The sequence below is a fragment of the Ictalurus furcatus genome, chromosome 2, assembly GCF_023375685.1.
Source record: "Ictalurus furcatus strain D&B chromosome 2, Billie_1.0, whole genome shotgun sequence".
Classification (NCBI taxonomy): domain Eukaryota; kingdom Metazoa; phylum Chordata; class Actinopteri; order Siluriformes; family Ictaluridae; genus Ictalurus; species Ictalurus furcatus.
The window spans coordinates 391,514-404,248 of record NC_071256.1 but is presented as its reverse complement, the minus strand read 5'-3'; the positions used below and the strand labels follow the sequence as shown (position 1 = coordinate 404,248).

The following is a 12,735-nucleotide window of genomic DNA, read 5'->3' as shown; positions in this document are numbered from 1 at the left end:
CATCACACTCTATACTCTATTACACTCTATACATCACACTCTACACATCACACTCTATACATCACACTCTACACATCACACTCTACACATCACACTCTACACATCACACTCTATACTCTATTACACGCTACACATCACACTCTATACTCTATAACACTCTGTACTACAGTTACAGATTATCTCTGTGTGTTTGTCTGTGTGATTTTTTTGTCTGTATGTGTGTGTGTGTGTTTGTGTGTGTGTGATTTTTTTGTCTGTATGTGTGTGTTTGTCTGTGTGATTTTTTTGTCTGTATGTGTGTGTGTGTGTTTGTGTGTGTGTGATTTTTTTGTCTGTATGTGTGTGTTTGTCTGTGTGATTTTTTTGTCTGTATGTGTGTGTTTGTGTGTGTGTGTGATTTTTTGTCTGTATGTGTGTGTTTGTGTCTGTGTGTCTGTGTGATTTTTTGTCTGTATGTGTGTGTGTGTGTTTGTGTGTGTGTGTGATTTTTTGTCTGTATGTGTGTGTTTGTGTCTGTGTGATTTTTTTTGTCTGTATGTGTGTGTTTGTGTCTGTGTGATTTTTTTTGTCTGTTTGTGTGTGTGTAATTATTTTTGTCTGTGTGTGTTTGTGTGTGTGATTTTTTTTTGTCTGTATGTGTGTGTGTTTGTGTGTGTTTGCGAGCTCACTATGCGTTTCCTGCTTCAGAGCGTGCAGCAGGTCTGTGTTTCCGATTGGTTGGCCCATGTCACAAAGGGATGCCCCGCCTCACTGACCTGTCAATGAAAACCAAAGACGTGTGGGAGATCCTGCGCGAATCGTTGCTGCTCGTAAAGCGATTGGGCAATGGCCAGTTCGGGGAGGTCTGGATGGGTATGACCCCGCCCACTGTGCCTAATGACACCCGGGCACGCAGAGAGATGGAAGGACGCCTCCTTGAGAGGGCAGAGTCTGTTAGTGAAAGATGATTATAACCCTGAATAGTTCATTAGCATGTTTACGGTGTAGGTTGAGGGTGCGGGGTGGGGCGTGGCTCGCTCGCTCGGCGTGTGTTCCGTCTCTCTGCATGCATGTTCCTCCTCGTTAGAGGTCATTAACGTCGTCTCCCCTCCCCCCTTTCCTGTAGTGCATGCGGATGGTCTGTGCTATCAGTTAACCAGTGTGTGTGAAAACTACACACCAGAAACTGTGGGTCTTACACACGATACGTGGGAAATTGCTCGCGAGTCTCTGCGGCTGGACGTCAAGCTTGGAGCAGGATGTTTTGCTGATGTCTGGTGTGGTAAGATCAAATAAATTCTAAAAGTATTGAACTTATTTCTATTCATTGATAATCAGTGATGTGGTAAAAGACGCTTATGCAGTCGTGTAGAAAATATCGTTCGTTAGTCTTTACAGTAAGCCTGGGACAGACTGGGTTTATGAAATTGTGAAATTTCTATGAATTTCCATAACATTGTTTATTAATGATAATATTGTAAAGATTGTACGCGTTTCTGATGGATGGTTTTGAGGGTGGTGAGAGCTCCAGATTGCAGTGGTGAGTATGATGGTGGGTAAAGAAACTCCACTCCACCTCAAGCTGTGTTTCCATCCAAGACGCTCGTAAGTGGTTGTGTTGCTATTAGATACTGTCGTGTTAACTTTCCCCCGCCAAGATGCCAGGTAAATTCACACAGTCTTAAACAGACTCCTGGCTGGCTCACCAGTTTGCATCTGTTTAAATGCTGATGGCGTTGGAGGTGTGAATGTTTAGTGAATATTACGAATGTATTATTTATTAATGCAGCATTATTTTGAATCATTGAAGCATAATTTAGATAAACGTTTATAATTTTGTATTCAACTGTCAGACATGAGCTTGGCAAATTTTATACCTGCCCTTTGCTCGTACTAATGTGCACACCTGATCAGCATCAAAGTGACTTTATGGCTGTAGTAATTCAAATTACAGGTACAAAATAACCTGATTTACATTGACTCCGCCCTTACATTATAAACACCCCAAATTGCATATTAATTGTTAAATGTAAAATGAACAGTGTAAGATATTTAGTAAACCAGTCCAACTTTTTTTTTTGCATACTAGTTTTTTAACACATGACCTTTCTGTAAACGAGGACCTAACAAACCATTTCCTGTTTACTCGTTACCGAAACGAACACTTTAACCCCGATTTTCTGTTCTGTTTTTTTTAATGATCAGTGGATGGAAACACACATGAGACAGGAATGTTTGCATGTCCTCTTGTATTACTATCCTGATTCTGTCTTTAATTCTGTCCCATCCTCCTTCCCTGTAAACCATAGTCAGGTCTGAAATTCTGACTTTACCACCAAGAAATGTTTCTATTTCATCAGTAAAATTTTATCTTTAAATTGTATTTCTTCATTAAGACTGCTTCTCATTTCTCCTCTCGTATTTATCATAACAGGAGGTTTTTTTTGTAATATCTCTGCTGCTTAATAATATTTCTGCTGCTTCTGTTATGAAACTCCAGTACCCCCTGTTGGTGATGTTAAGCTTAGCATTTGTCTTATTAAACTTTAGGTTTTAAAATCTGGCACATTAATGTTTGATAGCTGATGAAATATAAACAGTTCGTGGTAACTTTGCTTCTCTGGAGAAATTGTGACCGTGTGTGTGTGTGTGTGTGTGTGTGTGTGTGTGTGTCAGGAACGTGGAACGGTAACACCAAGGTGGCAGTGAAGACCCTGAAGGCAGGCACCATGTCCCCCGAGTCGTTTCTGGAGGAAGCTCAGATCATGAAGAATCTGCGTCATGATAAACTGGTGCAGCTCTACGCCGTCGTCTCTGAGGAGCCCATCTACATTGTCACCGAGTACATGAGCAAAGGTCAGGGGTCGTATCCGTGGTGACCGTACGGACCAGTACAACCATTGTTTGGTTTGGTGAAGCTCAGGTTTAATTCTGTATTTGGTTAATGGTGTGTTAAATGTTTACAGGAAGTCTGCTGGAGTTCCTGAAGGACGGAGAAGGTCGCGCTCTGAAGCTACCCTACCTCGTGGATATGGCCGCTCAGGTATCCCAGCATGCACTGCTCCTGAGACTGATTGACTGATTTATTTACACATTTATTCACTCAATAATGATTTAATTATTTAAGTATTACCCTTTACTAATTACTGTTTATGTTGTTTAAAATGTTATATAACTATTTATTAATTTTCTATATCATTTTAATTTTATAAAAATATTTTTCTTTTTTTTAGATCAAATCTTTATTATAATTATTTTGATTTATTTTTGATTTCATTTACATTTTGTTGGCTTTTATTGATTAAAGTGAGATTTTTATATCGTAATTTTGCATTAAAATTATTTTATTACTAAATGGGGGTTTTTTGGAGAATTTCTATATTAGCTTTTTAACAAATTTATACTTTATACTTAAATCAGTTTATAATGGTTTAAATGTGTTATGTAAATTATTAGGTCAATCATTCTCGTGATTGAATTACACTTTAGATTTATAAAAGTTAAATTGTAGTTATTGGCGTGTTTCAGTGCTTTATTGAATATTTTGTTGTTTAATTATAATTATTTGAAGATGTATGTGTGTGTGTGTGTGTGTGTGTGTGTGTGTGTGTGTGTGTAGATAGCTGCAGGAATGGCCTACATTGAGAGGATGAACTACATCCACAGAGACCTGCGCGCTGCCAACATCCTGGTTGGAGAAAATCTGGTGTGTAAAATCGCTGACTTCGGCCTCGCCAGACTCATCGAGGACAACGAGTACACCGCTCGCCAAGGTGAGACATGCAGAGAGACAGACAGACAGGCAGACAGACAGCAAGAGAAACCTCTCACTCCGCCTCTCGCCACACCCCTCATCCCGCCTCTTGCTCCACCTCTCTTTCAGGCGCGAAGTTCCCCATCAAATGGACGGCTCCTGAGGCAGCACTTTACGGAAAGTTCACCATTAAATCAGACGTCTGGTCCTTCGGCATCCTGCTCACAGAACTGGTGACGAAAGGACGAGTACCGTACCCAGGTAACACACAAAGAGCCCTTAACTGTCCAAAAAAACCTGAAAGAACACTTTTTTCCAAGAGCGTCAGGTTCAAGACATTCAGAAGAGTTTGTAATACACACACTCTTAGGAAAAAGGGTTCTTTAAGGGTTCTTAGCATCCTAAAACAGTTCTACTTGCAACCCTGACAAGGTTCTAGGTTCTCTGAGAAGATAATAATGATCGGTTCAAGGGTTTGTAGCTTCCTAAAAATGGTTCCCTTTCTTATAGGGAAACACTCTGTGGTAAAGTTCTACATAGAACTTTTAAGGGTTCCACCAGACTGACAGACTGAATAAAAAGTGATGACAGAGTGAAATAATGTTCTCTGAGATGTAGAGATGTGTGTGTGTGTGTGTGTGTGTGTGTGTGTGTAGGGATGAACAACAGAGAGGTGTTGGAGCAGGTGGAGCGTGGTTACCGTATGCAGTGTCCTCAGGACTGTCCCGCGTCTCTGTACGAGCTCATGCTTCAGTGCTGGAAGCAGAACGCTGAGGAACGTCACACCTTTGAGTACCTGCAAGCGTTCCTCGAAGATTATTTCACCGCCACCGAGCCGCAGTACCAACCCGGAGACAACTTATGATCCCGCCCACAGCACTCCCGGTGGCCTGGAGGCGGAGTCACAGCTTCCATCATCAACTCCTTTAAACCTGTGTGTATCTCCATCAGAGGAGAAGAACCTCCAGACTGAAGCTTTAAATCCAGACGCAGCTCTGAAGGAGGAGCTGTAGGGGGGAGGGGGTCCCGTAAATACGATGGAAGGGGTTTTATTTTTAACCTTCTAGTTATTAGTTTAACTTCTGAGCTGATTTTTAAGCCACATTTTCAGAATGCAGGAATTGTGGGTAATGTGTGTTGAAATACACACAAGGAGAAGAGAGCGGGATTGTGGGTAAATGTACCTTTTTCAGCTTTTGGTTTATGTATTAATTATAGATTTAACACAGTGATGAATATGAAGTAAGAAAAAAACGCACGTCAAAAACAAAATCTAAACTTCGTGCAGCTTTTCTACAGATGCTGCCAAGCTTATTTCTGGAATTATTTTGAAATGTTTTTAATTAATGCCCAAAGACCCATCGTGCAATGCTGCCTTTGTTGTTTTTGCCTTTGTTTATTGTTCATGTTCTGTACCGAATTTTAATGCTAATGCTAACAACAAGATATAAGTTAAAAAAATAATATATGTTGCATATTTTTAGCCAAATGTATGAGAGTACTTTTGATTTTAAACGGAAGAAACGGCTGTTTTTAATATTTAGTGTTATCTTACTTCCTCCTCTCAGGTGTTAACGATGTTCATGATCGTGTGACCGTAACGAGCGATCAAATCCTGTGAAAGAATTTCAGACGACTCGAACAGAAAGTCTTACATTTTCCGTCTTCTTTGTCTTTTTGCTTTTTTTCTCTCCTTTTTCCTGGTTTTAATGTTTGTATTTTAATCTGTGATTTAACCCTCTTACCCCTAAGTTCCCACAGTATTATGTCCCATAACCCTACATTCCCCAGAGAAACAGCACGCCAACCCTGAGTTCCTGGGCCAAAATCAACATTTTAATTTGAACATTTTTAGGCCTTGAAACAGCTTATAATAATGTATTTGTGTAATATTACTTTGAAAATGAAGCAGTTCAGTGTTTTTACTCCACTTAGAGCACAATTCTTAACTAGAGAAATGACGAAAAATGCTCGCTAAAATCCTTCTACTCATTTAGAAGTACCATATGAGTATCAGCGTGGTCAATACCTTTGAATAAATTCAAGTAAATAATAAATAATAAATAAATAAATGCATTTTAGCGCCTAAAGTCAAGTTTGTGGTGGTAATCAGACCAGCAGGTGGTGTTTTCACGAATGCACAGAGATGGTCAGGTTCTGACTCCAGACCCCTGCAGTGTCAGTCGCACTGGTTGATGCTGAAGATGGAGACGGATCAGGGTCTGAATCAGGAGAGTTTGCGTCTCTATCAGTTTCGGTTTCGGTTTCAACATCGCCTGGACTTTCACTGCTGTCACTATCTAGAATCCTCGCTCTCGCCTGTGTAACTGTGTATGTTTTCTCTTTTTTTCACTGTTTTAGATGTACCTGTGTTCACTGTAGGTGTAACTTTAGCTGGAACACGATTAGCTTTTCGCTTTGGCATTTTTAGTTCACTTCTACTAGTACACCAATATTCACGCTTGGATCAGCTTCATCGTAATGCCGGCGTAATAACGTAATCACGTCGTGACGTCGTGACGTCATCAACCTTCCGGGTTAAAAAATAATAATTAAATAAGTAAGGAATCATAGCAGAGTAATGCCGGTACACCGGCCTTACGGGGATAACGTTTACACTGTAAAGCCGCTATATCGGCCTTACGGGGATTTGGCATAGACGACCAAGCCAGTATATCGTCCTTATGGGAACAGATCAAAGACGGGCAAGCCGGTTTTTCGGCCATACGGGGTAAGAGGGTTAACGATGACTTGTTTGGATTGAGGAATGCCACAGGCGGCACTGTGGTGCCGTTTTATAACTCACCCTCATAGACTTCCCCTAACAACCACAGTTCTAATTAGCTAGTGTGTTTAATTACTGGTCTGTTTGTGACTAGCGGGAGGATTAAAACACGATCTGAACAATCTGAAATGCTTATGTTTACACTATAGGCAGGTGTACAGCCCACAGCAATGCATTCTGGGTAATTTGTCTACAGCAACATTGGCCAATGGGGCTTGATTAAGGGAAAGTGAGTAAGGGGATGGTAAACACAGGCCTTGTTTCAATCTCATGTGTTTTTATATTACAGTTTGATGCATGTTCTTTTTTACATAAATTTGCCATTTTTAAATAAAAGAAATATTTTACACTCTTTTATACCTGTATATTATTATTATTATTATTATTATTATTATTATTATTGTTTTTGTTGTTGTACAGATTGTGTGTGTTGCACTGATTCGCTTTTTTTAAACACCACCCGCTTTGAGTCGATTCACGACTATGATTCTGCGAGACTTCCATGTTCTAAAGTGGCGTCTAACGGTGTAACGTTTATATCACGCTCGCTGTTTGCTGACTTAACGAATCAATATGCTAATCAAGCATGCTAATGTGAAGTAATAACGAATCAGTGAAAGAATTAGTGAACAAATCAGATAACAGATCTAAAAAGGAGTCAGTGAATGAATCGTGAATAAATCAGTGAAGTAATCATGCAAGGACTCAGTGAATGAATTATGAATGAATCAGTGGTGTCAGTGAATGAATCAGTGAAGTAGTTAGTGAATGAATCGTGAATGAATCAGTAACGTAATCAATTAATGAGTCAGTGAATGAATCATGAATGAATCAGTGAGGGAGTCAGTGAATGAATCATGAATGAATCAGTGAGGGAGTCAGTGAATGAATCATGAATGAATCAGTGAGGGAGTCAGTCAATGAACCGTGAATAAATTAGCAAATTAATCAGTGAATGAATCAGTGGATGAATCAGTTAATGAATCAGTGGATGAATCAGTTAATGAATCGGTGAATTAATCAGTGGGTGAATCAGTTAATGAATCAGTGGAGTCAGTGAATGAATAATGAATTAATAATTGAAGGAGTCAATGAATGAATCAATTAAGCAGTCAGTGAATGAATGAATGAATCTTTTAGCTGAATGAAGTGTATGTATGGTACACGTAATATCTCGTGTGTCCTGGAGTGGCGTTTTTGTTGTTTCCACACAGTGAGGAAACTTTCAGCAAATCAATATTCAATAAAACCATTTCCACAAATCAATAACAACGAGAGCCATTTCCTGTCTCTTCAGCTAATGTACTGTGTGCTTATGTCCTGTGTATCTGCCCATCTGCTCCCTGTGTGTGTGTGTTTGTGCTCAGGTGAGTCCCTCTACCTGCACACAGTCGCACAGGTTTGTCGCAGTGAGTACACACACCTTTCACTTCATATGAAATGTGTACATTCATTAGACTTCTTAATCATTATAGATGTAGTGTGTGTGTGTGTGTGTGTGTGTGTGTGTGTGTGTTGTAGGTTAAAGTTGTTGGTTCTGTATCATTACTGAGTGCCGAGGTTTAATCCTGTTTTATATTCTGGATATTTTACTTTCTAATCTAAAATGGATTTTGTTTTTGTTGACATTTAAAATCTGATTTAAAAAAATAACAACAATTAGTCAAAAAAATAAATAAAACATAAAGTCCTGAGTGAGTTATAAGCAAATTGTAGCTGATATTTTAATAGTTTTAAAATGGCACATCCTGTAAGATTGTGTGTGTGTGTGTGTGTGTGTGTGTGTGTGTGTGTGTGTGTGAAACCTCTTCTTTCTTTCATTTGCTTCTTTGTTTTTAAATATCTTTATATTTTATATATTCATTTATTTTGCTGTTATACTGGGAGGTGAAGCAATAAAGTGTGTGTGTGTGTGTGTGTGTGTGTGTGTGTGTGTAATGACTTTATTGCAGCATTAGTGCTGTATGATGGACGGAGCGAGTGTTTTCATCACCATTCAGAAGGTGTACTACCCGCTGCTGTGCATTCTGGGTATTCCAGGTGAGTGAGTGATCTTATGACATATATACAATTTCAGAACCACACAGAACATTCTGGAGGTTACCAGAACCACAGAAACACTGTTCCGGAATCCTCAACACACTTTTTAGAATCTTTAGAATCCTCAAAGTGGGTTCCAAAGATCCTGAGCGTGGTTGCACAGTTCTCAGAGCAGTTTGAGAATCTTCAGTGGGGTTCTAGGATCCTCAACTGGGTTCTAGAAGAAGAAGAAAAGCGGGTTAAAAAGTCCCGAGAGTGGTGTTGGAGTTCTCAGAGCAGTTCTACAATTTTTAGTGTAGTTACAGGACATTCAGGGTGGTTCTAGAATCTTCAGTGGGGTTCTTCAGTCCTCAGTTCAGCTCCAGATTTCTCTCCTCTGCCTCTCTGTTGTTTTCCCCCCCCAGCGAACCTCTTCATATTCTACATGTTGTGTTGGCGTGTGTGTGGCATGTCGGACTCGGCACGCGTGTACCTGAGCTGCTTGGCGCTGGTGGACACGTGGTACCTGCTCTGGGTGACGCTGCTGGACCTGAGCCTGGTGTTCCTGCAGCCGCAGCCGTTCTGGCACACTCACCCGTGGTGCAGCGTCATAAACATCCTGCAGTTCGGAATGTTCTACGCCTCGGCCTGGCTCGTCGTGGCCTTCACCATCGAGCGCTACCTGGTGTTCAGAGTGATGGTGAGCCCACAGCGTCACCAGCATTTCAGACACGCCCTCCTCACCTGCATCACCATCGTCCTGCTCTCACACCTGGCCTCCATTCCTCTCAGCTGGATCAACGCCGTGGTGCAGGTGCAGAAAAAACACACCTCACACTTTATTTACACTTTTACACATTATTTACACTTTATTTACACTTTTACACATTATTTACATTTTATTTACACTTTTACACATTATTTACATTTTATTTACACTTTATTTACACTTTTACACATTATGTACACATTATTTACACATTATTTACACTTTTACACATTATTTACATTTTATTTACACTTTTACACATTATTTACATTTTATTTACACTTTATTTACACTTTTACACATTATGTACACATTATTTACACATTATTTACACTTTTACACATTATTTACACATTATTTACATTTTATTTACACTTTTACACATTATTTACATTTTATTTACACATTATTTACACTTTTACACATTATTTACACATTATTTACATTTTATTTACACTTTTACACATTATTTACATTTTATTTACACATTATTTACACTTTTACACATTATTTACACTTTATTTACACTTTTACACATTATGTACACATTATTTACACTTTTACACATTATTTACACATTATTTACATTTTATTTACACTTTTACACATTATTTACATTTTATTTACACTTTATTTACACTTTTACACATTATGTACACATTATTTACACATTATTTACACTTTTACACATTATTTACACATTATTTACATTTTATTTACACTTTTACACATTATTTACATTTTATTTACACATTATTTACACTTTTACACATTATTTACACATTATTTACACTTTTACACATTATTTACACATTATTTACATTTTATTTACACTTTTACACATTATTTACATTTTATTTACACATTATTTACACTTTTACACATTATTTACACATTATTTACATTTTATTTACACTTTATTTACACTTTTACACATTATGTACACATTATTTACACATTATTTACACTTTTACACATTATTTACACATTATTTACATTTTATTTACACTTTTACACATTATTTACATTTTATTTACACATTATTTACACTTTTACACATTATTTACACATTATTTACACTTTTACACATTATTTACACTTTATTTACACTTTTACACATTATGTACACATTATTTACACTTTTACACATTATTTACACATTATTTACATTTTATTTACACTTTTACACATTATTTACATTTTATTTACACTTTATTTACACTTTTACACATTATGTACACATTATTTACACATTATTTACACTTTTACACATTATTTACACATTATTTACATTTTATTTACACTTTTACACATTATTTACATTTTATTTACACTTTATTTACACTTTTACACATTATGTACACATTATTTACACATTATTTACACTTTTACACATTATTTACACATTATTTACATTTTATTTACACTTTTACACATTATTTACATTTTATTTACACATTATTTACACTTTTACACATTATTTACACATTATTTACACTTTTACACATTATTTACACATTATTTACATTTTATTTACACTTTTACACATTATTTACATTTTATTTACACATTATTTACACTTTTACACATTATTTACACATTATTTACATTTTATTTACACTTTATTTACACTTTTACACATTATGTACACATTATTTACACATTATTTACACTTTTACACATTATTTACACATTATTTACATTTTATTTACACTTTTACACATTATTTACATTTTATTTACACATTATTTACACTTTTACACATTATTTACACATTATTTACACTTTTACACATTATTTACACATTATTTACATTTTATTTACACTTTATTTACACTTTTACACATTATTTACACATTATTTACACTTTTACACATTATTTACATTTTATTTACACATTTATACTTTATTTATGCTATAAATTTTATGCACACTTTATCTACATTTTATTTACACTTTATTTGTATTTTTTTAAAAATTGTAATTTTTTTATTTACATTTACATATAATGTTTACTACGAGTAAATCCATTTAACAAAAACAGTAATGAGTAAAGTATATTCTTTCATTTATATATTTGATCTTGTTTCAGGTAACGCATTGTAAAGTGTAAAAATGTAAAGAATACTGTTTAAAAAGTGTGTGTGGTTTAACGAATATTTAATGAATATTTAATGAATATGAATATTTAATGAATATTTAATGAATATGAATATTTAATGAATATTTAATGAATATGAATATTTAATGAATGTTGTTGTTGCTTTGAGAGTAATTGAGTGTAAAGTTCTCCGTGTTCCAGGTGAACATGACTCTGAATGGACAGACCGTTACGGTTCCGCGTTGTCTTTATCGAGACGCGTTCTACTCCACTGTGGTGGTTTGGGTCACATCCTTCCTGTCCAGCGGAGTTCCCATCCTGCTCGTCATCATCTTTAACTCTCTGATCGCGTACCAGCTGCTCGGCTCCGGTCGTCTCTTCACTAAAGAGGAATGCCGGACGATCCGGACCTCTCGGACACGAGGTTCCGCCCGCAGGACACTGCTGCTGCTCGGGATCGTCTCGGTGACGTTCGTGGTTCTCAGCTTGCCACGCTTCGTTACCTACTGCATCCTGCGCACCAAACACAACCAAAAGGACTTCGACCGAGACAATTACTCCATCGCCATCAATGTCATCAGCGACGTGGCCAACATGCTGCACAACCTCAACTCCGGCACCAACTTCCTGCTGTACTGCGTGGTCAGCCGCAGGTTCCGTCACGAGATCGTCAACACGTTCCGGTGCCGAGTCCGAGCTCGAGAACTCGGCTCCTTCTTCACACAAACCACCATGAAGGTCTTCTCTGTGGCCGAGCGCAGAGAACCGGCAGGACGAGACCCGGTCTCCATCGTTCTAACCAAACTTGGAACTCGAACGGTTCCACCGTCTTCTGGACCCTGAGAGAGTGATTTTAAACACACTGGAGGAGACTGGGAAATTACATGAAATTAACGCACACCAACCTTCCTTCTCCAGAACCTGTTCAATAAAAGATGATCATTATCAAAAAAACAAACAACCAAGCGTACAGAAGCTGTTTATTTCTCAGTTTGCAGTTTGTGTGTTTTCTGCGTTTATTCGTGCTCAGTTTAGGAAAATCTTCCCATTTTAGGAACGCTCAGGTCGTTTAACATGATTCCAGGAATTTAGAAGAGATTCAAATGAAAGATCGAGATTCAAGTCAGTGATTTATGATTTTGTCAGGTGTGGCATGGAAGAAGGCGGGCCTGAGGGTCAGAGGGCGGGTGGGGGCAGGGGGCGGGGTGTGGTATGGAATAGGGTGGGTTTGAGGGCCAAGGGGCGGGCAGGGGGTGTCAGGGGCTGGGCAAGGGGGGCCAGAAGGTAGGGTGTGGCATGGAAGAAGGCGGGCCTGAGGGTCAGGGACT

General features: G+C 37.8%; 2 protein-coding genes across 5 annotated transcripts in view; both read left to right on the top strand.

The window, feature by feature from the left end:
* LOC128618003 (tyrosine-protein kinase Fyn-like) overlaps positions 1-6,875 on the top strand; it is a 26,373-nt gene extending 19,498 nt beyond the window's left edge. For 2 of the 4 annotated variants that reach the window (XM_053641348.1, XM_053641341.1), the window contains exons 7-13: positions 688-852; positions 1,106-1,261; positions 2,656-2,835; positions 2,946-3,022; positions 3,599-3,752; positions 3,863-3,994; positions 4,390-6,875. In XM_053641348.1, the coding sequence (XP_053497323.1) occupies positions 688-852; positions 1,106-1,261; positions 2,656-2,835; positions 2,946-3,022; positions 3,599-3,752; positions 3,863-3,994; positions 4,390-4,598 (1,073 nt within the window). In that variant the 3' untranslated portion in view covers positions 4,599-6,875. The remainder of the gene's footprint in view (positions 1-687; positions 853-1,105; positions 1,262-2,655; positions 2,836-2,945; positions 3,023-3,598; positions 3,753-3,862; positions 3,995-4,389) is intronic. The other 2 variants (XM_053641356.1, XM_053641360.1) reach the window with 2 other exon arrangements.
* A 199-nt stretch (positions 6,876-7,074) lies between these two features.
* Positions 7,075-12,272, top strand: LOC128618182 (probable G-protein coupled receptor 139). The gene is made up of 4 exons (XM_053641679.1): positions 7,075-7,927; positions 8,471-8,558; positions 8,963-9,351; positions 11,609-12,272. Exons 2-4 carry the CDS (start codon positions 8,483-8,485, stop codon positions 12,248-12,250), a joined length of 1,107 nt encoding a protein of 368 aa, XP_053497654.1. The 5' UTR covers positions 7,075-7,927; positions 8,471-8,482; the 3' UTR covers positions 12,251-12,272.
* Positions 12,273-12,735: the final 463 nt, after the last annotated feature.

What these genes read in the sequence shown, in the direction of transcription:
- LOC128618182 (XM_053641679.1), top strand. Translation starts at nt 8,483, where the DNA reads ATGATGGACGGAGCGAGTGTTTTCATCACCATTCAGAAGGTGTACTAC. An exon ending in GTGCATTCTGGGTATTCCAG is followed by an intron (nt 8,559 to 8,962) that starts GTGAGTGAGTGA and finishes TTCCCCCCCCAG; the next exon opens with CGAACCTCTTCATATTCTAC. An exon ending in GGATCAACGCCGTGGTGCAG is followed by an intron (nt 9,352 to 11,608) that starts GTGCAGAAAAAA and finishes TCCGTGTTCCAG; the next exon opens with GTGAACATGACTCTGAATGG.